We start from the raw sequence: 24,198 nt of genomic DNA, 5'->3' as shown, positions 1-24,198 counted from the left end.
ACTGCACATAAAACGAATAAAACTTGGCCCAATAACAATCCTGGGCCCAACCCAAAACGTCCAGGCACTAATACATTATTAATACTAATATTAATACTAGTAACAAATAACAATAAAAATAATAATCATATTAGAAAATAAATCAATAATCACAACAATATAATCAAATAATACTAATAATTACTCAGTTTTTTTTTTTTGGGTATTGCATCAATGATACATGTTTTAAATTTTAATGGATTTTATGTTCTTTCCGAAAAAGAAAGGACCGAACTAAAAAATGCCCGGATATTAATTTTAAACGCCTAATGACAAGTGCAAACATTTAAATGCTTGAATAATGAGTTTTGCTACTTAATTACTTCTACACATACATATAGCATTTAAATGGATTTTGCTCCTTAATTACTTCTACACACACACACACACGTATATGGATTATTATGTTGCAAATATTGGAATTTTAAACATTTGTTACCTAATTAGTCTCACATCTACTCGTTTACTTACTAAAACTTCAAGGCTTTTTGTTGTCATCAATAATCTTTCTTATATTAATTTCAAATAATATTGTTTCCATATTGCGCTGGACTGTTTCGTTGATAATACCACTGCAGATGATAGATCGACAATCGTTGATGTGGCTAAACAACTCGTAAAAATGCATCACCCCAAAATCATGCTTTTTCAATGTATGACATCAATTGTCTCTTGTGTATCAGTAGATGAGTAACTATACCATAATTGCTCCTGTAGATAATCTGCATTTTAGCTATTACTAGATTAAATTATTCTTTTGTCTTTCTAATTTACATGAATGGTTGTCAATTTTGTATTAATATTTTAAGCTGAAAAGATTTATTGTTTCCAATGTATCACAAACAATCATGTGAAACCAAAAGTCCTGTGGGCAGTTCAATCGGCCATGATTTCACTTTATACCTGATTACCAGAGTTTGAGAAAACATTCTTTGGGGCAGGGGTTAACGTTTAGTGGACAAGCATTTTCATTTCCATCCAAACCTTATAAATATATGTATCTTTTTTATTGCCCTCTAAATCCCTTACCTTCATTCTTCATCAAATTCCAAATGTAGGAATTTCAAATATATTTAGAACGATTCACTTGTTTTCGGGAGTATATTTATCCACTTGTTATCATGATCATGGTTTAAATAGCTAGTTTGATGATGTAATTGCATGGTGAGTTTTATATATGACTCAAATCTGGTTCATCAACAGTGAAACAATCCATTACTTGATTATATTTAACACAGGGGCGTTTGAAATATTTGGTAATCAAGTTATACCAAGTGCAGCTCAAGTTCTTATATTAATCAAGTGAGCAGAATTTCAGTGCAGAAAGGGCATCTTTGGGAATTAAACTGTATTGCATGAGATCGAATTTTTGAGCCATACATCATTGGAAAGTTATTTCTATTATTTATGCTTGGAGGATTGTTCCAAGAAAGTTATTTAAGCTTATGTAGTTGTAACCAAAGGATAGAGATTAATTTTGAGAATTCGATGAACTTTGAGTTGTTATCAAACTCTGTATCTCTTTGGTGGATTTCATTGAGTGGTGAGTATTTTAAGCCCTGTATCCTTAACTTAACAACTTTAGGTGATGAATTTTTTCTGTAGCCTTTTGGTGTTTGCTGTGGTGTTGAGCTTGTGATTTCTTGGGTGTGTGACGTTGTGTTGTCTCATCTATTGTGTCTGGTGTCAATATTAACAGATTAGTTTGAGTTTCGCTGCTAAAGATGCTCACCAATGTATGTCCAAGTTTTTGGAATAAATGAGTTGTATACTGAAATTGTATCCTAGGCATTTACGGTCGGTAGCTTTTTAGCATTTTCAAGTTAGTCATTTGGACCTGTAGCTTCTTCAGATTTTCTGTAGACAAATGCCAAATTTAAAGGATAGTCAAATATATTATTTATGATGAAAATACATAGGAGGTGCCATGGAGGAAGAGGTGGCAGCAGGCTTTTCATATAGTTTAGCTAGAGAAGTTTTGTGCAGATCAACTGCTGCATCCATTTGAAGCGGCTCCTAATGCTTGACCTCATCAACTGGGGTTTCCCACCAATGAGGCTGAGTCTCTTTCCCCTTCCTGTTTTGGTTCAAGATCTTCTCCCGTGCATTTTCCTCATCCAGCCAGCACAGTAGCTCATTATGCTGCTGATTCAGTTCACTAATTCTCACCTAGCGGTGAGCTCAACCAGCAGAGGAGTGTTGTCATTCGGATGCTCCTGGCTCGCAACGGCTTCTAGGGAGGGATGCCCGAATGAGAAAGGCTTCCCAGATGGTGAGAACACACAATTCCTATCTCAGCTCCAGTGAGAGTGACAAGCTCACTGGCCTTCTTGTGGATGCCTGATCTACGTTTTGAGAATGTTATCATTCTATCGTCCTCATTCTCTATCTTCTTTATTTCAATCTTTTGTCTCCCTCTGGTTTTCTGGTTGATATGATCGTTTGTGATGAGTCTAAGGTTAAGAATTTATATGTTTTAAGTAATTAACTCTTACCATATTTAATATAGGGGTGTAAAGTTACTAAATGAATTACCCTAAATTTTGAAGAATTTAATTCATTAACAATTATAAAGAAAATATGGTAAGGTAATAACTTAGGGTTGTATAATGGTTTTCAAAAAAAATTCAACCCTTTGGCCCAAGTTAAAACCGCGAAAAATTATTATATGCAATAGAACCTCAATAAATTTTGGGACCATAAAAAATCTATTAATTAATAGTTGATGTTTCTTAAAAATTAAATAAATAAATAAGTATTTAACCTCAACAAATTAATAACTGATGCATCTAAAAAATAAATAAATGAACAAGTATTTATCGGTTTAAAGGACATATTACATATATGTGAAAATACTGATTTTCAGATGCTTTTGTTTTAGGGAAAAAAAGAAGTAACATTTATAATCAATACTAAGAAAAGGAATGTAGTGGGGGAGAATCATTTTAATTTAACTCGAGCTTATGCCTGTATGAGTAGCGGTAACTTAAGCTAAGAACCTCCACCGCCACTGGAGGAGGACCGTTCAACGAAAAAGGAAAGATTTAGAAACCAAGGGAATGAAGATGAGAATCCATCTTCGTTATCTTTTGAAGAGAAATTAATGGAAGACCATAATGAACTTGATGAGGAGTTTTTGGGGAGAGAAGAAGATTTGGAATTTGATACCGAAGATGTAACTATTAGTGAAAAGGAAAGCATCCCATCCATTTCTTTCTCAAAAAAGATCCGTGCACAACTGGTGAAACCATGGATGAATGCGGTAGTGGCCAAGCTTCTTGGAAGAACTATTGGTTATAGGGCACTCTGTAATAGGTTGAATGATCTCTGGAAAATGTCACAAGGATTCTCTGTTATTGATTTCTTCCTTTTTAGGTTCAAAACTGAAGGAGACGCCCATTATGCTCTAACACAAGGTCCTTGGACCATTCTCGGTCATTATCTCACTGTGCAACAATGGAACCCTCACTTCAACAGCTCCAATGATAATATTGACAACATTGTTGCTTGGATTCGATTACTGGGAATGCCTCTACACTATTATCATAAAAGGGTTCGCATGATTGGGAACGTCGTTGGAAAAGTGATTCGAATCCATTACAACACTGAGTCATTAACAAGAGGGAAGTTTGCGCGTATTGCAGTTGAGGTTTCACTTAATAAACCTCTTTGTTCACACTTTTGTCTAGATGGCAAAATGCAGAAAGTGGAGTATGAAAATTTGCCGGTTATAAGTTTTAATTGTGGGATCTATGGTCATAAGAATGAAAATTGTCCTCAGCTCAAGACAATAAAAGGAGCAACAAAAAATTCAGAGAACAATGGGGTTGGGAACATAACTAAAAGTGGTGGTGATAAACTGTGGTCTTCTACAGTCATCCCAACAAACCCTTCTTTCCGACCCTAGATGAATGTCAGTCAAAAAGGAAGGGAAAAGTCAACAACGGTGGTGTTTTCAGGGGGATCACGTTTTGAGGTGCTCGAAAATGAGGATAGAGGTTTTTCTTCCCTTCATGACAACAATGGGCACAGTACCGAAAAAGATCAGTCCGGCTATTCAGTTCAAATTCAGATCTAAAAAGAATCCTAAGAATCCTACTATCATAAATAGCCATGCAAATGTCAACTCCCCAGCTATGAAAACTCCAAGTGACACAACCGTGAAATACTCATTTTTGAATGTAAACCCTATTAGTGAAAAGTCCACACCAATTTTTGTGCATGCAGAAGCATTGTCATGTGCACAATCTAAAAACCCTTCAACCTCATCCAACTTACCTATTCCCACTGCTATTCCCACTAGCCTGGACCCTGTAAAATACACAACAATCAAATTCCTTCCCCCACATGATTTTCATTCGGACCCTAAAGATATTAGTTTAGGTCCAACTACACCAAATAAGGAGCTTGCTGACCCTAATATCCCGATTGATGATCGAGACAAACCCCTTGATAAGGATTTGGAAATGGATGCCAATGATGAAGATGACCCGGATGATAAGAGCTTTAAGGATAAATGTGAGAAAAGTGACTCATAATCTAATGATAGCGGAACCTCCTTAGAAGATGAGGATAACATGGAATCTGAATGAAGTTTGTGTTGGGATTATATGCTCTTTTAAAGCATATTAATTTATTTTCTGATTAATAAAACATTTGAAATATTTTTAATTGCATAAATATATATTGAATAAAGTCTATTTAATCATATTATATGTATTTATGAGATCATCATATGGATTCACAAAAGATATAAATACAAGTTATCTTATGATTAAATAAATTTAGTTCGCAATTGATAAATATAGTCGGGTGCTCTATTTAAGTTTAGACTGTAGTAAATTTATTGAATGATTTGTCTTAATCATATATGAATTTATTGAGGTAGTTTGACTACATTGAGCTTAATCACATATGAGATTTAATTAACCTTAAAATGACTGTCAGACTTATTAAATCTCATAAGCATTGATTTTACTGTAATTTTAATCTTGAGTTAGTTATGATTTCATGATTGTAATTGTTATTCCATTTAAGTTACCAATAGGCACGACACACACTTGTGGTAAAGATTACCCGGTATCTTGGTGGGAGCAATTATGAGTATTGGAGTTATAGATTAACAATATAGAATTTGTACAACACATCTCTTGATGGGTTTTCGGCACTTGATTATAGAATTCTCTGGCCAGAGTGTGTCAATATATTTAGTATGTTGAAAATGATCATTAGAGAAAACCAGTAAGTATCAAAGAATAAGATGTAATTAAATCGATTGGACAATTGAGATATCGATTTAATTAACGATGTGGTACAAATGATTATGCAGTAAAGAAATCAATGAGACTTGGGACGAATTATTATTCGAGCATACAATTATGAAGTTCAGTTCCAATCTTTTAGTTGAGTAGATTTGGAATTAAATAATTAGGTTAGTTTAATTACAGGCCTAATTATTATTTATTATAGCCACTATTGTATGTTCGCAAATGATCCTCGGGTTAGCTCATTTAATTGATTACGCCACTACTGGATTAATAAGCAAGATAACTAGTTGTTTGGGTTAAAAACCTAAATATATTATTTAGTGGGAAGTTCCATCTAATGTACTTGTGTCTGAGGAGCCTTATGTTATTTTACAAGGTGGGCCCCTATGACAAGAAGAAGTAATGTTACTTTTGGTTTATTATTTTTAATTGGGTAAAAGCCCATTTAGTCCCTGTATTTTAAAATTAGTGTCCATTTAGTCCTTATATTTTTAACAATGCCTCGAAACATCCCTGCCGTTAAAGTATTGATACCCCTACCATTATTTTTTATTTCTTTTGGTTTACTTTTACAATATTACCCTTTTATAATAATTTTTTTGGACATTAATAAAAAATAATAATTAAAAATACCAATTTAACCCTAAAAATAAAAAAAATTATATTAATTTTTTTGCAAGCACCATTTGCACACTTGATAGTTTGCATACAATTTTTTACAATTAATTTTTTGACAATTAAAAATTAATAGAATTTTTAGGGTTAAATTGTGAATTTAATTTTTTTTATTAATGTCCAAAAACAACTATTATAAAATGGTAATGTTGTAAAAGTAAGCCAAAATAAATAAAAAGTAACGGTAGGGGTATCAATACTTTAAAGGCAAAGATGTTTAAAGGCAAGGGATGGCTACTAGTCGGTGACTTCAACTCAATCCTACATGTTTTAGAGAAAAAATGAGGCAAAAAAAAAAGTACTGGTGTTTGTAGACTATTTGATATATGATTTCATGATAATCGGCTTATAGACCTGCATTTTAAAGGAGCTTGTTTTACTTGGTCAAAAAGATTGGATAAAGCCATATGTAACGATTAGTGGAATGCTTCTATTACTGAAGCATCAATTTTATATCTTCCAAAAATTCATTCTGACCACCGTCCTATTCTTGTCAGATTTGGCCTTACTTCGAATACGATAAATGCTGTTAAACCTTTTCATTTCTTGGCAGTATGGCTGATAGACCATTCTTTCCGATCTCTTGTTGCTAAGAAATGGTGCAGTTCTAAAGGATATATAGAGGCGTCTCGTGATTTTGTGGATAAATTTAGTGGGTGGAATAAAAAGAACTTTGGGAATATTTTTAAAAGGAAAAGACATTTATTGGCAAGATTAAATGGCATTCAGCATGCTCTGGAGAGATTTGATTCAAATCGACTTCTCAAGCTTGAGACCAAATTGAAGATGGAGCTTGAAACTATTTTATCCCAAGAGGAGCTGATGTGGTACGAAAAGTCGAGGAGAGAATGGATTTCATGTGGTGATAGAAACACTACTTTCTTCCATATAAAAACAATAACAACAAGAAAAAGAAATCAGGTGGATACAATTCAGAACAATGAAGGTACGCGGATTTATAATAAAGGAAAAATGAAAGTCCCATGCCATTGATTTTTTCTCTAAACTTTTTACTTGTGATGATGAAGTGATTTTTAATTATCCTATTGCTAATGCTTTCCCATGAAATGAAGACTACAGTTTAACTGAGCTTAACATACCTATCCAAAATGAGGAAATAAAAACGACGGTTTTTAGAATGAACCCTTTGAAAGCTCCTGAAATTGATAATCTTCATGCTATATTTTACCAGTCGCAATGGGATGTGGTAGGCTCATCAATTTCTGATCTTATGAGTAATATTTTTAAAGGCAATCCCCTCCCTCCAGAGCTTAATAAGACCATTATTGCCCTTGTTCCGAAAACTAACAACCTCACCAATTTGAAATTGTTCCTTCCTATTAGCCTTTGTCCAGTGATGTACAAAACTGTTACAAAAATATTGGCAAATAGGTTAAAGGTAATTCTACCTAATTTGATCAGACCAACCCACAAGCTTTGTTCCCAGAAGGTAAATTACAGAGAATATTGTGGTGGCACAAGAAATTATCCACACAATGAGAAATAAAAGAGGAAAATTTGGGCAGATGGCTATCAAAGTGTACCTTGAGAAAGCGTATGATCGGATTAAGTGAGAATTCATCCATGATACTCTTAAGGATGTTGGGCTACTTAAGGAGTTTATTCAGATTGTAATAGAATGCATTGCCATGACTAGAATGTAAATTCTATGAGAAGGAGAGCTCACTGAAGAATTCACCCCCTCTAGAGGAATCCGACAAGGCGACCCTCTTTTTCCTTATATTTTTGTTCTATGTATTGAGTGCCTTAGTCATGCGATTAATTTGGCTGTAGGGATAGAAGTTGGTGTCCACTATGTCTTTCGTGCAATGGTGTTCCTCTATCTCACCTCTTTTTTTGTGGATGACCTACTTCTTCTCGCTGAGGCTTCTTGTAACCAAGCTCGCGTGATCAATAAATTGCTGAACATTTTTTATTGCTGTTCTGGAGAGTTGATTAGCAAATAGAAGACTCAGGTTTATTTTTCAAAGAATGTTGTAGCAAAAAAAGCATGAAAAATTAGTGATTCATTGGGATTCGCTACAACGGATAATCTTGGAAAATATCTTGAAATGCCCTTACTTCACAATAGGGTTACCAAAGCCATTTATCAAGAGATTGTGCCTAATATTGATAAAAGCTTGTCCGGATGGAATGCAATGCATCGCTCCCTTGCTGTGAGAATTACTCTAGCTCAAGCAGCAATTCAGGCAATCCCTATTTTCGCCATGCAAACAACAAGGATTCCTCATGGAATTTTGGATAAAATCGACCATATTTCTCGAAGATTTATTTAAGGGAGTAAGAATAAAAGCCATAAATGCGGCTTGATTAATTGGAAAATGATCTGTATACCAAAAGCTGAAGGTGGTCTTGGTTTAAAAAATCTTGAAAATATGAATAATGCACTCTTTATGAAAATCGGATGGAATATGCTGACCTCCCTTCACAACCTATGGATTCGGGTTTTAAGATCAAAATATAGGCTTAATTTAGATTTTATTCCCTCTACACTAGAGAATAAATGCAGCTCTTATCTTTGGAAAAGCATAAGAATATGGAAATATGTGTTGTCGGGCACGAGATGGTCGATTGGAACATGTACTAAGGTAAATTTTTGGCATCAGTGCTAGGTTTTAGAAGAGCTTATCATTTCTAATCATACTACAATTCAAATACCGGATGACTTGAAGAATAAATGCACGGTGGATTTTGTGGATGATGAGGGGAATTGGAACTGGAGTATGTTTGGTCATTTCCTTCCTAATCAGATCTTTCCCCAGATTACAACAATCAAGCCCCCTTCGGATGAAGGTTGTGAAGACCAACCTTTTTGGGCTCATTCTAAGTCAGGCAATTTCACATCTAAGTCAGCTTATCTGTCTCTTAATTATCTAATTTGCAACAATAATACTCATTTATGGAAATTGATTTGGCATTGGCAAGGACCCCAGCGAAATCGTATTTTCTTGTGGCTAGTAATGCATGGACGGATTAAAACTAAAGAGGATTTATTCACTATTAGAAAAATAGCTTTTACTGATACTTGTCTTGTGACACTTTTCTAAAAAGTATCAGTAATTACATATATTTGGGTTATTTTCCGTGTTTAACAAACAAGTGTCACTAATTACTAATTCTATGGTGTTTTAGATTAAACATCAGAGATCGTCGACACTAAGGTATCAGAAACAACAAAAAAAAAAAAACTATTTTTGTTTTAGTTGCGACTCGAACCTAAGACCCAAAACTAAAGTGCTTTATGTTCAACCAACAAACCACCAGGCCAAATTCATAAATTAGTTTGTGTTGAACATGTTGAAATTATCAAATTAAATTAATATAGAAAACAACAATATAAAAGGAAAAGCAAAAAACCCTAAATCAACATAAACATAAAATTCCCTAACTCCTAAATCCATGGCCAGCCGCCTCATCTCTCTGGCGATATCCTTCTTCTTCTTCATACCTCTAAAAATTCTCTTCTTCGAGCCCTAAAATTCAAGGGTCCATGCCATAAGAAATCCTAACACCACTACTCAAATTCTAAGACCCATACCATACGAAACCCTAACGATCTACATTATGCAAAACATCCACCATGCCGCTATGCCACAAGCTCACAAGACCCGCTTTACATCTCCACATTTTGCTCATTCGTATATGCCATTTGCTTAGGCTTTGAACTTTTATCAATGATCGTTAGCGAGGTAATTTTTCACCCTTCACCCGTTTTGATTTTCTGGTTGGTTAGCGTAGCTTTCCAATTTTGTTGTGTGTCGCCTTGAAAGAAAACGGGAGAAGAAGATGCTTGGTGTTGTTTCCACTAAAAGAAAACGGGATGAGAAGCTTGGTGTTTCCACTAATGATGGTGATCAATCTTGTCAAAATTTGACTTCTAAAAGAAGTCAAATTGCAGAAGATACTACTAGAAATCATGTTGCAGAAAAAGAAGATTTGGTTTCTAATAGGACTCGGGTTGCAGAAAATACTGTTTTGGCCTCTGAAGTTCAAGCAATAGACCATTCGATTTCTGATTCTGGAGATCATGTTGCAGAAAATATTGTCGACAATTCTGTTGAGGCAGAAACTCGACAACTTGCAGAATTCAATCCACAGGGTGATGGCTATAATGGGCTGAATGAAGCCTCTGTCTTGGCACTGCAGTCACCAGTTTATCCAGAACAGGAATCTTCATATTCTAATGGTTCTAGTTGCGGTAATAGTTTATTGAATTCTGAATTTGACAGTGAACAGGTAGATGACCAGTTCAATTCACAGAGGGATTTTCAGAATAAAGACTCTCCTAATGAATCTGGGCAGACCACTTCTGACTTCCTCTCATCAAAGTCAGATGAAGGAGTTTACTTGGAGGATGGCAGTGACATGGACTCTAAAACCTTCATTGCATAGGTGACGATATTCTTTCAGTATTAATAGTACTTCAGTAGCATCCAATTTTGTGTCTGATTAACTTGTGCTTATTTTAGGCTTGAAACGTGTTTTATTCATCTCTTGATTAATATCTTAGTGTTCAATTTCAATTTGGATTTTGTATGCATATTATGTGTGTGCTTCTTATGGCTTTACTGTATGCTTTTAGTTTGTCTCTTGTGTAAGAAAAATGTCTTTTACTGCTTACAACGATTATAAAATGATGGTACTCTTTCCGGCATTGCTGATTGCTTTTGCTGTTCATTATTTTTATTTTTACTTTTTTCTCTTCCTCAACAATAGGATAGAAACATTCTGGAAACATTTAATGGAGCAAATCAGGCATCTACCCTCCAATTCGTCAAAAACATTAATATTGAAAGAACATTGTTCCAAAGGTACATAGTTTTCATTGCTCTTTAATTGATTTTTATGTTGTTACAATTAATGATGCTAGGAGCCTCTTCACATCTAACTTTCTCAGCATGCTTACCATTTTTTGATTTTCAAACACTTTGACTCAATATTGATAATGAAGCTGTACACAAGATCCAAAAGTTTCTGGATAGTCTTGTCATGAGTAAGAAAAAGATTCCATGCCGTCTTTAACATTTTTTGCAGCTTAATCCAGATTGTTTTATTTTCTTCTTGGTATTAAGCTTCCAGAATGACATGATTTCGCAACGTGATACTTGTGCACATTTTACAGATTTCCCCGGAGCTCCTTAAGAAGTTGAGTACGGATTGCCTGGTTAAGCAAAACCACCATGTAAGAAAATTGTGCTTCATGTACGGTTAACTTGCTTTGCATTTGTGTACCTAGATTCAATTTCTTAAAAATGTGTTAAGCTTTATGTTCTAAAACAACCATCTTTTTATTGTTAGATTCAATTCTTTGTTTTAATTTCCTTCATCTTCTGTAATAATGCTAGTCACTCATGAATATCTAGCTCAATGAAAGTGTTGGGTCTAATAAGTGAGCTTTTTTGGAAATCCTGCTTTGTCGTGAGCCTCTTTGATTCATGGAAGAATTCCATTTATATGGACTTCTTGTACAATTGATTCCTTAGATCAGTGCACTTCAATTTTGGGAGACAATGGACTCTAAAAATGTTTAGATTTATTAAATTATTATGGATAATTGAGTAGATAATTTGGTTGATCTGAAATTTTATGTGTTGTACCATTACAACAGTATGGCATTTCACCTGAAAGAATGCAAGCAAACCAGGAGCTAGCTAAGTTTTTTAAGATCTTGACAACAAGCGTGGATGAATATAATAAGGTACAAAAGTAAATATTCCTTTGTTGAATTTATTTTATATATAAACACAGACTCAGGATATATGCCTGAATGCTTGATATTTTAATGGCAATTTATCCAGTGTTATCAATTCTAACTTCTGTTATTAATCATTATCAGGTCTATGTCTCGACAGTGCAAGCTTATAACTATCCTGTGACCGCCTTCCAATGGCATCCAGAGGTATTAACTTCAATGCTCTTAATAGTGATTTTAGCTGCACCCCATTTACAAAATTGATAAGCTTAATATGGCAGACTGATCTGGTTAATCAAACCTTTTGAGCAACATTTGTGTGCTAAACTCTAGATGTGTGTGACCAAATATGCTGCAGAAAAATGCTTTTGAATGGGGACCAAAAGCAATTCCACACACAGAGGACGCCATTCGGGTGACTCAACAAGCTGCAAACTTTTTTATAAGGTCAGTTCTTATTACCTGCATGATTGTTTATGTTACGAATTTCATTGTTAAGCAAGTGCTGGAATTTCATTGATAGTTTATTTTCTTTTCTTAATGACATATTTTATTAATATATATGAAGGAAAAATAGAAATAAATAATAATATATTGTCATTCGCTTTGGTTATTTAATAATCTTGTCTTGTTAACAAATATCATTAACATACTTACATATATGGACAATTGAATATGCAAACGAATTTATAGTAAATTACATTAATAGTTGTGTTCATAAACTGATTAGGAACACCATGTGGTTAATAATGGGATTATCTCTTCAGTAAAAGAAATTCAAATTAGGCCTCTACTTTTGAATGTACTCAAACAGTAAAATAATTAAAGAGACTGAGGCTAATAATATCAAACTCTACATTTTTTTGGGGGGGTGATTATGGACTATGGTGTTTGCTAGATCAAAAGTGTTTTTTTTTCAAAGATCAGAGAAGTACTTGCTCGTTTAATCAAATTCAACCGGCCATTTATCAACATCAATACTTAAAAAGAAGGAAAAAAAATTGTCTCTGTATTGCTTGTTAATTTATTTTGCAATTGTTGGAATTTGGCAACCAATTTCTTTTCCTTTTTCTTTTATTTGTTTGCAGATATGATTAATATGTTTAAAGTGTTTCTTCTTCAACTTATATCCCTAACCCATCAAATTCATCGAATGAAGAAGCTGTCCGTGAATGAAGAAGCTGTCTGTGATAATGCATGATCGCAGTACTTATGTTCATGGAGTGAAAAATAATAATCCTTCTAAATTTAGCTTTTAGATTTGGTAAATTTAGCCCTTAAATTCAGCTACGAGTAGAAGGAATTTGATTGGATGATAGCAGTTAAGATTATTCAATTATAAGAATCAGATGTCTTGTAATCAGACGTCTTTGTCTATTGAAGTATTTGGATTGTGTAATATATATTGATAATATTTAAATGTTATGAAAGGTTTTGATATATAAATTGATTTTTGTTCTTATTTCTCACAGCCTTTTAATTCTATCAACAAATCAATGGGCAACATGTCATTTTATATAATTATTTTTTTAAATAATAAATAAAGTAGTGATACTATAGTAACAGTAATCACAAATACTAATATAGTATTGTAATATTTTGATACCATGGTGTTATTATTTTAGTGATACTATAGTAATAGTAATCACTGACACCACTTACAAGTGTCACTATTTTTCTGACTCCCAGATTACTGACACAATTAATAAGTGTCAGTAAAAGTAATTTCTGACACTATTCTAAAGTCAGTAATAAAGACTATTTTTCTAGTAGTGATTCAAGAGGAACATCCAGAGCTCCATGATTTGTGAATGTTGTGGTCAGAAAAAAGAAGATGTGATTCATGCCCTTTAAGATTATGTAGTTGCAAAAATAATATGGAATTATTTGGTTCCAAATATTTTTGGCAATCATTTTTCTCTCTGAATATTCGTGATCGGTTATGCTTCAACTTGGGAAAGGCTGGTATCAATGAGATTATGGATGATTGGGCTTGCTTGTTTGGCGTTGTTATTTGGAAAATTTAGTTTTGGCATAACCAATTTATCTTCTCACATAATGCACCTTGCTGCAGTCAAATGGTCGCTGAAATTCGATCTTGGGTTCATGACATCCATAATGCAAAATCAAGCCTCCATTTCGTTCGTGGTAGTAAAATCATCAAAGAAATTGACTGGCAAGCTCCTTCTAAACCATTTTTCAAATTGAATACAAATGACTCTTGATTAAGGAATGGTTTAGCAAGTGCTGGAGGCTTGGTGAGGGACTGCTCTGGCAAGTGGCAGTTCAGTTTTGGAATGAACATTGGTCTTTGTTCGGTGACGTCAGCTGAACTGCAAGGTATGTTTCAAGGTCTACGCCTTGCTTGGGATGGTGGTATCCATTACTTGGAGGCAGAGGTGGATAGCCAATGTATCTTCCAAGTTATCTCTTCCACAAGATCGGTGCCTAATGCCAACCTTTCACTTATCAATGCCATCACGGAGTTAATGAATAGAGATTGACGAATCTCCATAAAGCACATATATCGTGAAGCTAATTTTGCTGTTGATTTCATGGCCAAGTTCGCAGGATCCGTGCCTCTCGGTTTTCATGTTTTTGATAATCCCTCGAGGGGATTGGATATTGGTTATGTAATGATATGTATGGGACCTTTGTTCCTCGATCAGTTATATCCTAATTCCTACTAGGCTCCAATGTATAAAAAAAAAATACTAAGAAAAGGAAAATTAATGTACATTCAAATTTATGCATTTTAACATATTCAGACTTCGATCAGATTATGACCTATTCATATTTCCAACATAAAAACAAATGTTACATCAAGTTTCAAGTCAATAATTCGAAGCCTTTCTTAAGATTTGTTGCACTACCCCAAATCAAGAGCTCTATCACAAACTTTTAAGGCCGCTTGTGAATTCTTCATCTAAAAGCGCCACCCGAAGTTGTATCTTTCGTTCTCGAGCTTGATTATTTTTCTACAAGTACATTTGCATGCTTTTAATGATATATTTCTCAGCTGGTGGTAAGCCTAAAAAAAAGTGGATGAGCATTGTCATTTTGTGGCTGCTTCAACCTAGGAAACTATTTGCAACAGCTTCAATTGTGGGGTGACGAACTGAGAAAGGCTTCCTATTGAGATTCCCACGATACAATCTCAGCGCCAGTGAGATTAACAAGCTCACTTGCCTTTTTGCCGAATTCGGATCAATGTTTGGCGAATGTTTATCATCCTGTCACCCTATTTTCAATCCTCCTCATCTCCGAATCTTTGAGAAGTTGGAGATTGAGATGATGAAGATTGAAAATTAGGATGATAGAATTATCACAGTCCCAAAAAGATAGATCCGGGATTTACAAGAAGGTCAGTGAGCTTGTCACTCTAACTAACGTTAAGATTGGCGTTGTCGTGCCCCCACCACTGGCAAGCCTTACTCGTTTGGTCATCCCTCCATTGAAGTTGTTGCAAACCGCATCCTAGGATTGAACCAAATTACCAAATGACAACAATCACCCCTTGTTGAGGCTCAACGCCAATTACCCTCTTTTTTATTTACACCATACAAATTACTGATACCCGTTTACATCAATTCTGATATGGCATCGCTCAGATTTTTAATCCTCTCAAATATTCGAGGGATGCCCAACTCCCATTTTGGGAGAAAGATTGCCTTCACTCAAGCTTTGGGACTCCAAAGAAGGACATTTAAATTAAATCCCCGCAATGCATCTGCGGGAGCTCGAACCACTTCCCTCACAATTGTGAGGGAGTGGCTCTAGCCACTTGGGCAAAGCCCAAGTGGTTAATTACCCTCTTTTAAATACAATTAAAAAATGATTTTTCTCACTTTTTTTTTTCTTCTAGTAATGTTAATCTAAAGCTTGAACAAGGCTGAAAGAAAATGTCAAGACATTTATAGGGAACAACACGTAAAATACACCCATGTGCATGAGTGTGTGCATGTGTATATCATACATAAATGTAAACTTAGTTATGCTCTTTTAAAAAAAAACTAAATCAAGACCTACTTATTCAAGCATGCTACAGATAAATGAATTCAAATTTACGTAAGTATATAAAAACTACAGAACAACAACTTTAATTATGAAAAATCTGTGCATATCTAGCTAATTTTACCTTATAAATAAGCAGAGATAACAATTGCCCTTGGGATATTGATCGAGTAGTTTTCAAGCAATTTTATTTAGTTGGCCACTTAAGTTTGAATTTTGTGGGAGATATAGTAAAAACTCTATAAATTAATAATTTCGGAACCACAAAAACCTATTCATTTAAAGAGGTATTAATTAATCGATAAATTAATAATTAATTTATAATTTATAAAGTGTATACACAATCCAATGAACATACATTTTATTCGACTAAAAATTCATTATATTTTACTAATCTAATCAATTAAAAATGAATTAATCCACACACATAAATTAAATTAAAAAACTTAAAAATCTTGCAATTTTAGAATTGAATCGTAGAACTTCTGGAAGTAGTACACAAAATTAGAGATGTCAAACTATATTAAACTTGAAGAAAAAATAAGTAGCAATATAATATTATCACTGATGGGTAATGGCTGAAAGGCATTATAATCGATACCATCAAATGTAAAATTTTGAATACTAGTAGGAAGAAAACGGCATTCAGTGACATCTAAATAATGTCAGCAATATGTTTCGCTAACATTGAGTGTTAGTATCAAAGAATTTTTATTCAGCAAATACTAACACTATAATTTAGTGTCAATGAATTCAATCAATATGCTATTGAACAAATGCTAATACAACAGATTCACAAGAATAATCACACTATGGAATTAGTATCAAAGAATTTTTATTCAGCAAATACTAACACTATAATTTAGTGTCAATGAATTCAATCAATATGCTATTGAACAAATGCTAATACAACAGATTCACAAGAATAATCACACTATGGAATTAATATATACATACATATATATATTAATTACAATAATACCATCAAAAGACTAACACCATGGTGTCAATGTTTATTTGAAAAAATTAAAAAAATAAAAGAAATAAAAATTTGCAAATAACAGTTTATAGAAATATATGTCCATTGAATGAAAATACTGGCAAATCATTACACTTTGCACACAAAATGGTTCTGTCAAATTCAACCATCCAAGACACATTATGTGCTAAAAATTATGCTAAAAGTACATAAACTAATGATGCATTACACAAAATAAACTGCTCATCAAACCGTAAAAACTAATATGCTAAAAGTAAATCACCAGCACCGTGCAACTAGAGCTGGCAAAATTTGACACGACCCGATTACCCGACACGAACACGACATAAATAAATGGGTATGGGTCGTCAAATTTAACACGATTATTAAATGGGTCGGGTCCGGGTCAACACGATTTTTTTCCGTGTCGGGTTTGGGTTAAAATTCTTGACCCATTTACCCGATCAATGACCCGATTATATTTTCTATTTTAAAATAATTTACATATTCTTATAATTAAAACTCAAATATTAGAGATGATTTTCTTTTTTTTTATTCTTTAAAAGGGTGAATATAAACACAATGTTTTATTTATAAAATTTTACATACATTTAGAGCTTCAATAGTGTAAATGTGTAAAAATTGATAGACATGTATATTTTATAATATTGATATATAATATTATATATATATATATATATAATTAAAACCTCAATAGTGTACATGTGTAATATATTGGTAGATCTGTATATTTTATAATATCGATAAATTATGTATGTATGTATGTATGTATGTACATACGTATGTATGATAGTGTGTAAATATTTGATGTAACTTTTGTTCAATATATAGATATTAAACGAGTTATTGGGTAACCCGATTATTTTTTCGTGTCGGGTTTGGGTCGACCTAAATTTGACACGACACGAAGCTGGCACGACACGAACACGACCCGATGACCCGTTTTGCCAGCTCTACGTGCAACATCCAAGACATCACCAGTAATCATAGCCAGTTGTATTGACACAACTTAAAAATGATTTTTAACTCCCAAGTACAAGAGTGTCTTATTATATTATAACTCGGTGAGTCTGAGGTCGATCCACAGAGAAACAATTTAATTTGTTTATTTTATTTTATCTAGAAATAAAAATAAAACTTGAATATATGCAACTTAATTTAAATGAAACTATGAAATTGAATTAGTTAGGGTTATGTATCCACTCTTAGTAGTAAATAAAATTTAATAAATTCTTTTTGCCATTTTTTTTAGATCTATTACCCAAAAGATTAATTATATAAATTATTATTATTTTTCCATTAATTTTATTATGAATTAAGTATTTATTGTGCCAAAATTTAATTTGTCTATAATAAGTCAAAATACCATTTTACCATACCTTATATTAAGATATTAAGAATTTATTATGCCATACTCCCTTGTTTGTCTACTATAAATAATAATGGGCACGATTCAGTCCGGTTCAGTTCGGATCGAAATTAAGCAAAACCGATTTAAATCGGTTATTTTATAAAAAGAACCAAATAAGAACCGAACTCACTAAAAACCGAACATAAACAGATATTTTCGGATCGGTTCGGTTTGGTTTTTTCAGTTTTGGGCCTATTTTGAATTTCTAAATTTTTATCCCATTAAGCCTCATGAATGTAATAATTTTTCAATAATTAATTTAACCTAATTTCATTACAAATATTAACAATAAATACAAAGTATTCAAAACACATTTTATCACTAATATCTTACTAACTACTAATAAAATACTTACAAAATATGAAATATTAAGATTTCAAAATACATAATCAAACTCCAATACTCCATAATCGTGTGTGTGCATGCCTATTTTAGTTATCTTACGCAACCAATTAAAATTTAACACGTGTCTATTTAAATAAAATTCCAAGAATAACACGGTCTTTCGGTTCGGTTTTTCGGTTATTTCCTAAGAAAACTGTGCACACAACCACATATTTCGGTTATTTCCTAAGAGTTTCACCTTACCCCAACTATTATTATTTAGCTAAGTATAACTGAAATAAAAATAATTATTAAAATTAAATTACTTATAATTAAAAGGATTAAAAACAACGAAAATTGAAAATAAACTAAATTTATTTATAAAAATAATTATGCAAAATATTAAAACACACCTGAAAAATAATATTACAGGGAAATTGAGAGAAATTGAGAAGAAGAGAGATAATCAAAACATAAATATGAGGCTCTATTTATAGAAAAAGGAATTCATAATCCAGTGTATTGCGGTCCATCATAAGCTTAATGCATGTGCTCTACACAACCATTAGATAACGATCCAACGGCTAGTCAAACTTCAAAGTCAACATTACAAATGGCATTTTCTGAAGCGTCTGATTTGTTCAATGAACAGTTGAGATTTGGCGAGTTAATGGGTGGATCGGGTCGATCTAAATACAAAGATTCGGATCCCATAACTTGCTTCACCAACCATTGCCACGTGGCACGATCGTGGCTATTGAATCATGAATAGTTGAGATTTAGTCAAAATTGACAATTATCCAATTCACTCATATCTTAATCAACAGACAAAGTTAACTTTTGCACAGGCTCAATCTTAAACCAATCTTGACTCATCTTAAGGTTTTCGGACCTCAGGAATCCAAATTTGACATTCATTTATCTGTTTGGAGTCTTGAATTATGTGAAATTAATATTTTACCTAATAAACACACAAAAATACACAAAATTAGATATAGTTGAAACATAATTAATAATTCCTAATAAATTGAATAAAAACAAATACAAATTTTAATATAAGCATAAAATAACATTTTCATCGCTTGATAATCAAATAATTTTTAATACGAATCAAGCATCAAGCAAACACAAAACATCCGCCATCACCAGTAAATATATCAAACAAAACCTATAAATCTTTTAGGTCTATCTCATTGGGGGCCCAAAAGCTCAAAGCCCAAAAAAGGCTTGCTTGATGTGAAATTAACATTAACCTTTGGACTTGGATGAAAAATGCCATGCAATTTGGCTTTAAAAGCAAGCGGCAACCCTAGTTTTATTAACGCAAAAAGAGGAGTGGGAAAAGAGAGGAGAAGACAATGCCTGGCTATTACAATTTACGGGTAAAATTTTCTTTAATTGAATCATCGAAAGGTAAAATTAACTCTAATTTCTCCCTAAATTTGAGGATAAGTTCCTAGCATCGCCCTCTACAATCTTACTAGTCTTAACTTGTATTTTGTCCTCTCATTGGCTGTTATTTGATATACCCACTTGTTAGAGAGATGATTATTAGATTGTTATTATAAGCCAAGAATATTGAGATTCTTGGTGTTGGTAGCCTCCAATATTATCTAGAGAAGAATTTATGTTGTAATCCCATTAATATAGTGGAAGATTTTATCGAACTATTGTTCGTGGTTTTTCCCACTTTGGGTTTTCCACATAAAAATATGTTTATCTTGTGGTTGATTTTTACTTTGGATTTTGTTGGATTATTTTTCTACCTATTTATTTGTGGTGTACATCCTATTTTAATCTCATAAAGAGAGAAAGAGTTTTGTTTCCGCTTAATTTACAGTTGCTTGTGTGAGTCCCTTTCCCAATAGAGTGGTATCAGAGCGTCAGGTTGTGTTTTTATTACTTATGTGGTTGAGATAGAGGAATCCTTGACATGTATGATTAAACTAAAATCTTGGATCGGGTCGACCTGAATACAAAGATTCGAATTCTATAACTTGCTTCCCCAACAATTGCCATGTGGCACGATCGTGGCTATTAAATCATAAATAGTTGAGATTTAGTCAAAATTGACAGTTATCCAATGCACCCATATCTTAATCAACAGAAAAAGTTAATTTTTGCACAAGCTCAATTTTAAGCCAATCTTGACTCATCTTAAGGTTTTCGGACATCAGGAATCTAAATTTGACATTCATTTATCTGTTTGGAGTCTCGAATTATATGAAATTAATATTTTACCTAATAAACACACAAAAATACACAAAATTATATATAGTTAAAACATAATTAATAATTCCTAATAAATTGAATAAACACAAATACAAATTATAATATAGGCACAAAATAACATTTTCATTGCTTGATAATCAAACAATTTTTAATACGAATCAAGCATCAAGCAAACACAAAATATCCGCCGTCAACAGTAAATATATCAAACAAAACCTATAAATCTTTTAGGTCCATCTCATATGGGGGCCCAAAAGCTCAAACCCCAAAAAAGGCTTGCTTGATGTGTAATTACCATTAAGCTTTGGACTTGGATGAAAATTGCCATGAAATTTGGCTTTAAAAGCAAGCGACAGCCCTAGTTTTATTATCGCAAAAAGACGAGTGGGAAAGAGAGAAGAAGACAATGCCTAGCTATTACAATTTAGTGGTAAACTTTTCTTTAATTGGATAATTGGAAGGTAAAATTAACTCTAATTTCTCCCTAAATTTGAGGATAAGTTCCTAGCATCGCCCTCTACAATCTTACTAGTCTTAACTTGTATTTTGTTCTCTCATTGGCTGTTATTTGATATACCCACTTGTTAGAGAGACGATTATTATATTGTTATTATAAGCCAAGAATATTGAGATTCTTGGTGTTGGTAGCCTCCAATATTATCTAGAGAAGAATTTATGTTGTAATCCCATTAATATAGTGGAAGATTTTATCGAACTACTGTCCGTGGTTTTTCCCACTTTGGGTTTTCCACATAAAAATATGTTTATCTTGCGGTTGATTTTTACTTTGGATTTTGTTGGATTATTTTTCTACCTATTTATTTGTGGTGTACATCCTATTTTAATCGCATAAAGACAGAAAGAGTTTTGTTTTTGCTTAATTTACATATGCTTGTGTGAGTCCCTTTCCCAATAGAGTGGTATCAGAGTGTCAGGTTGTGTTTTTATTACTTGTGTGGTTGAGATGGAGGAATCCTTAACATGTATGATTAAACGAAAATGTTGGATCGGGTCGACCTGAATACAAAGATTCGGATCCTATAACTTGCTTCCCCAACAATCGCCATATGGCATAATCGTGGCTATTAAATCATGAATAGTTGAGATTTAGTCAAAATTGACAGTTATCCAATGCACTCGTATCTTAATCAACAGAAAAAGTTAATTTTTGCATAAGCTCAATTTTAAGCCAATCTTGACTAATCTTAAGGTTTTCGGACCTCAAGAATCCAAATTTGACATTCATTTATCTGTTTGGAGTCTCGAATTATGTGAAATTAATATTTTACCTAATAAACATGCAAGAATACATAAAATTAGATACAGTTAAAACATAATTAATAATTCCTAATAAATTGAATAAACACAAATACAAATTATAATATAAGCACAAAATAACATTTTCATTGCTTGATAATCAAACAATTTTTAATACGAATCAAGCATCAAGCAAACACAAAACATCCGCCGTCACCAGTAAATATATCAAACAAAACCTATAAATCTTTTAAGTCCATCTCATTTGGGGGCCCAAAAGCTCAAACCCCAAAAAAGGCTTTCTTGATGTGTAATTAACATTAAGCTTTGGACTTGGATGAAAATTGCCATGAAATTTGGCTTTAAAAGCAAGCGGCAACCCTAGTTTTATTATCGCAAAAAGACGAGTGGGAAAGAGAGAAGAAGACAATGCCTAGCTATTACAATTTAGGGGTAAACTTTCCTTTAATTGGATAATCGGAAGGTAAAATTAACTCTAATTTCTCCTTAAATTTGCAGATAAGTTCCTAGCATCGCCCTCTACAATCTTACTAGTCTTAATTTTTATTTTATCCTCTCATTGGCTATTATTTGAGATACCCACTTGTTAGAAATTATTATTATATTGTTATTATAAGCCAAGAATATTGAGATTCTTGGTGTTGGTAGCCTCTAATATTATCTAGACAAGAAATTATGTTGTAATCCTATTAATATAGTGGAAGATTTTATCGAACTACTGTCCGTGGTTTTTCTCACTTTGAGTTTTCCACATAAAAATATGTTTATCTTGCGGTTGATTTTTACTTTGGATTTTGTTGGATTATTTTTCTACCTATTTATTTGTGGTGTACATCCTATTTTAATCGCATAAAGAGAGAAATAGTTTTGTTTCCGCTTAATTTACAGTTGCTTGTGTGAGTCCCTTTCCCAATAGAGTGGTATCAGAGCGTCAAGTTGTGTTTTTATTACTTGTGTGGTTGAGATGGAGGAATCCTTGACATGTATGATTAAATTAAAATCTTGGATCGAGTCGACATGAATACAAAGATTCGGATCCTATAACTTGCTTCACCAACAATTGCAATGTGGCATGATCGTGGCTATTAAATCATGAATAGTTGAGATTTAGTCAAAATTGACAGTTATCCAATTCACTCATATCTTAATCAACAGAAAAAGTTAATTTTTGCACAAGCTCAATTTTTAGCCAATCTTGACTAATCTTAAGGTTTTCGGACCTCAAGAATCCAAATTTGACATTCATTTATCTGTTTGGAGTCTTGAATTATGTGAAATTAATATTTTACCTAATGAACACGCAAAAATACACAAAATTAGATATAGTTAAAAAATAATTAATAATTCTTAATAAATTGAATAAACACAAATACAAATTTTAATATAAGCACAAAATAACATTTTCATCGCTTGGTAATCAAATAATTTTTAATACGAATCAACCATCAAGCAAACACAAAACATCTACCATCACCAGTAAATATATCAAACAAAACCTTATAATCTTTTAGGTCCATCTCATTTGGGGGCCCAAAAGCTCAAAGCCTAAAAAAGGCTTGCTTGATGTGAAATTAACATTAAGCTTTGGACTTGGATGAAAATTGCCATGAAATTTGGCTTTAAAAGCAAGCGGCAGCCCTAATTTTATTATCCCAAAAAGATGAGTGGGAAAGAGAGAAGAAGACAATGCCTAGCTATTACAATTTAGGGGTAAACTTTCCTTTAATTGGATAATCGGAAGGTAAAATTAACTCTAATTTCTCCCTAAATTTGTAGATAAGTTCCTAGCATTGCCCTCTATAATCTTACTAGTCTTAATTTTTATTTTATCCTTTCGTTGGCTATTATTTGAGATACCCACTTGTTAGAAATTATTATTAAATTGTTATTATAAGCCAAGAATATTGAGATTCTTGGTGTTGGTAGCCTCTAATATTATCTAGAGAAGAATTTATGTTGTAATCCTATTAATATAGTGGAAGATTTTATCGAACTACTATCCGTGATTTTTCTCACTTTGGGTTTTCCACATAAAAATATATTTATCTTGCGGTAGATTTTTACTTTGGATTTTATTGGATTATTTTTCCACCTATTTATTTCTGGTGTACATCCTATTTTAATCTCATAAAGAGAGAAAGAGTTTTGTTTCCGCTTAATTTACAGCTGCTTGTGTGAGTCCCTTTCCCAATAGAGTGGTATCAGAGCGTCAGGTTGTGATTTTATTACTTGTATGGTTAAGATG

The 24,198-nt window shown here is 32.9% G+C and overlaps 2 protein-coding genes across 7 annotated transcripts; both read left to right on the top strand.

Annotated features, from left to right (window-relative positions):
• The first annotated feature begins 3,142 nt into the window (after positions 1–3,142).
• Positions 3,143–3,946, top strand: LOC127899817 (uncharacterized). Its single transcript, XM_052433945.1, has one exon. It carries the CDS (start codon positions 3,143–3,145, stop codon positions 3,944–3,946), a length of 804 nt encoding a protein of 267 aa, XP_052289905.1.
• A 5,413-nt stretch (positions 3,947–9,359) lies between these two features.
• On the top strand, positions 9,360–13,156 carry LOC102608461 (gamma-glutamyl hydrolase 2-like). Of its 6 annotated transcripts, none has more exons than XR_008052024.1 (7): positions 9,361–9,691; positions 10,719–10,813; positions 11,125–11,184; positions 11,611–11,700; positions 11,839–11,901; positions 12,053–12,141; positions 12,783–13,156. XR_008052024.1 is itself a non-coding variant. In XM_052434415.1 (3 exons), exons 1-3 carry the CDS (start codon positions 11,770–11,772, stop codon positions 12,790–12,792), a joined length of 231 nt encoding a protein of 76 aa, XP_052290375.1. In that variant the 5' UTR covers positions 11,707–11,769; the 3' UTR covers positions 12,793–13,156. The 6 variants fall into 6 exon arrangements, 1 of the variants encoding a protein (XP_052290375.1); XR_008052022.1 differs by having other exon boundaries at positions 9,361–10,394; XR_008052023.1 differs by having other exon boundaries at positions 9,360–9,691; positions 10,719–11,184.
• The last annotated feature ends 11,042 nt before the right edge of the window (positions 13,157–24,198 follow it).

Source organism: Citrus sinensis, chromosome 9 (assembly GCF_022201045.2).
Source record: "Citrus sinensis cultivar Valencia sweet orange chromosome 9, DVS_A1.0, whole genome shotgun sequence".
NCBI lineage: Eukaryota > Viridiplantae > Streptophyta > Magnoliopsida > Sapindales > Rutaceae > Citrus > Citrus sinensis.
The sequence above is the reverse complement of the archived record's forward strand: the minus strand, read 5'-3'. Positions and strand labels throughout refer to the sequence as shown.

Coding starts and splice junctions, on each gene's coding strand:
- LOC102608461 (XM_052434415.1), top strand. CDS start 11,770: ATGCTTGATATTTTAATGGCAATTTATCCAGTGTTATCAATTCTAACT. Junction 11,902..12,052: donor CCTTCCAATGGCATCCAGAG/GTATTAACTTCA, acceptor AATATGCTGCAG/AAAAATGCTTTTGAATGGGG.
- LOC127899817 (XM_052433945.1), top strand. CDS start 3,143: ATGGAAGACCATAATGAACTTGATGAGGAGTTTTTGGGGAGAGAAGAA.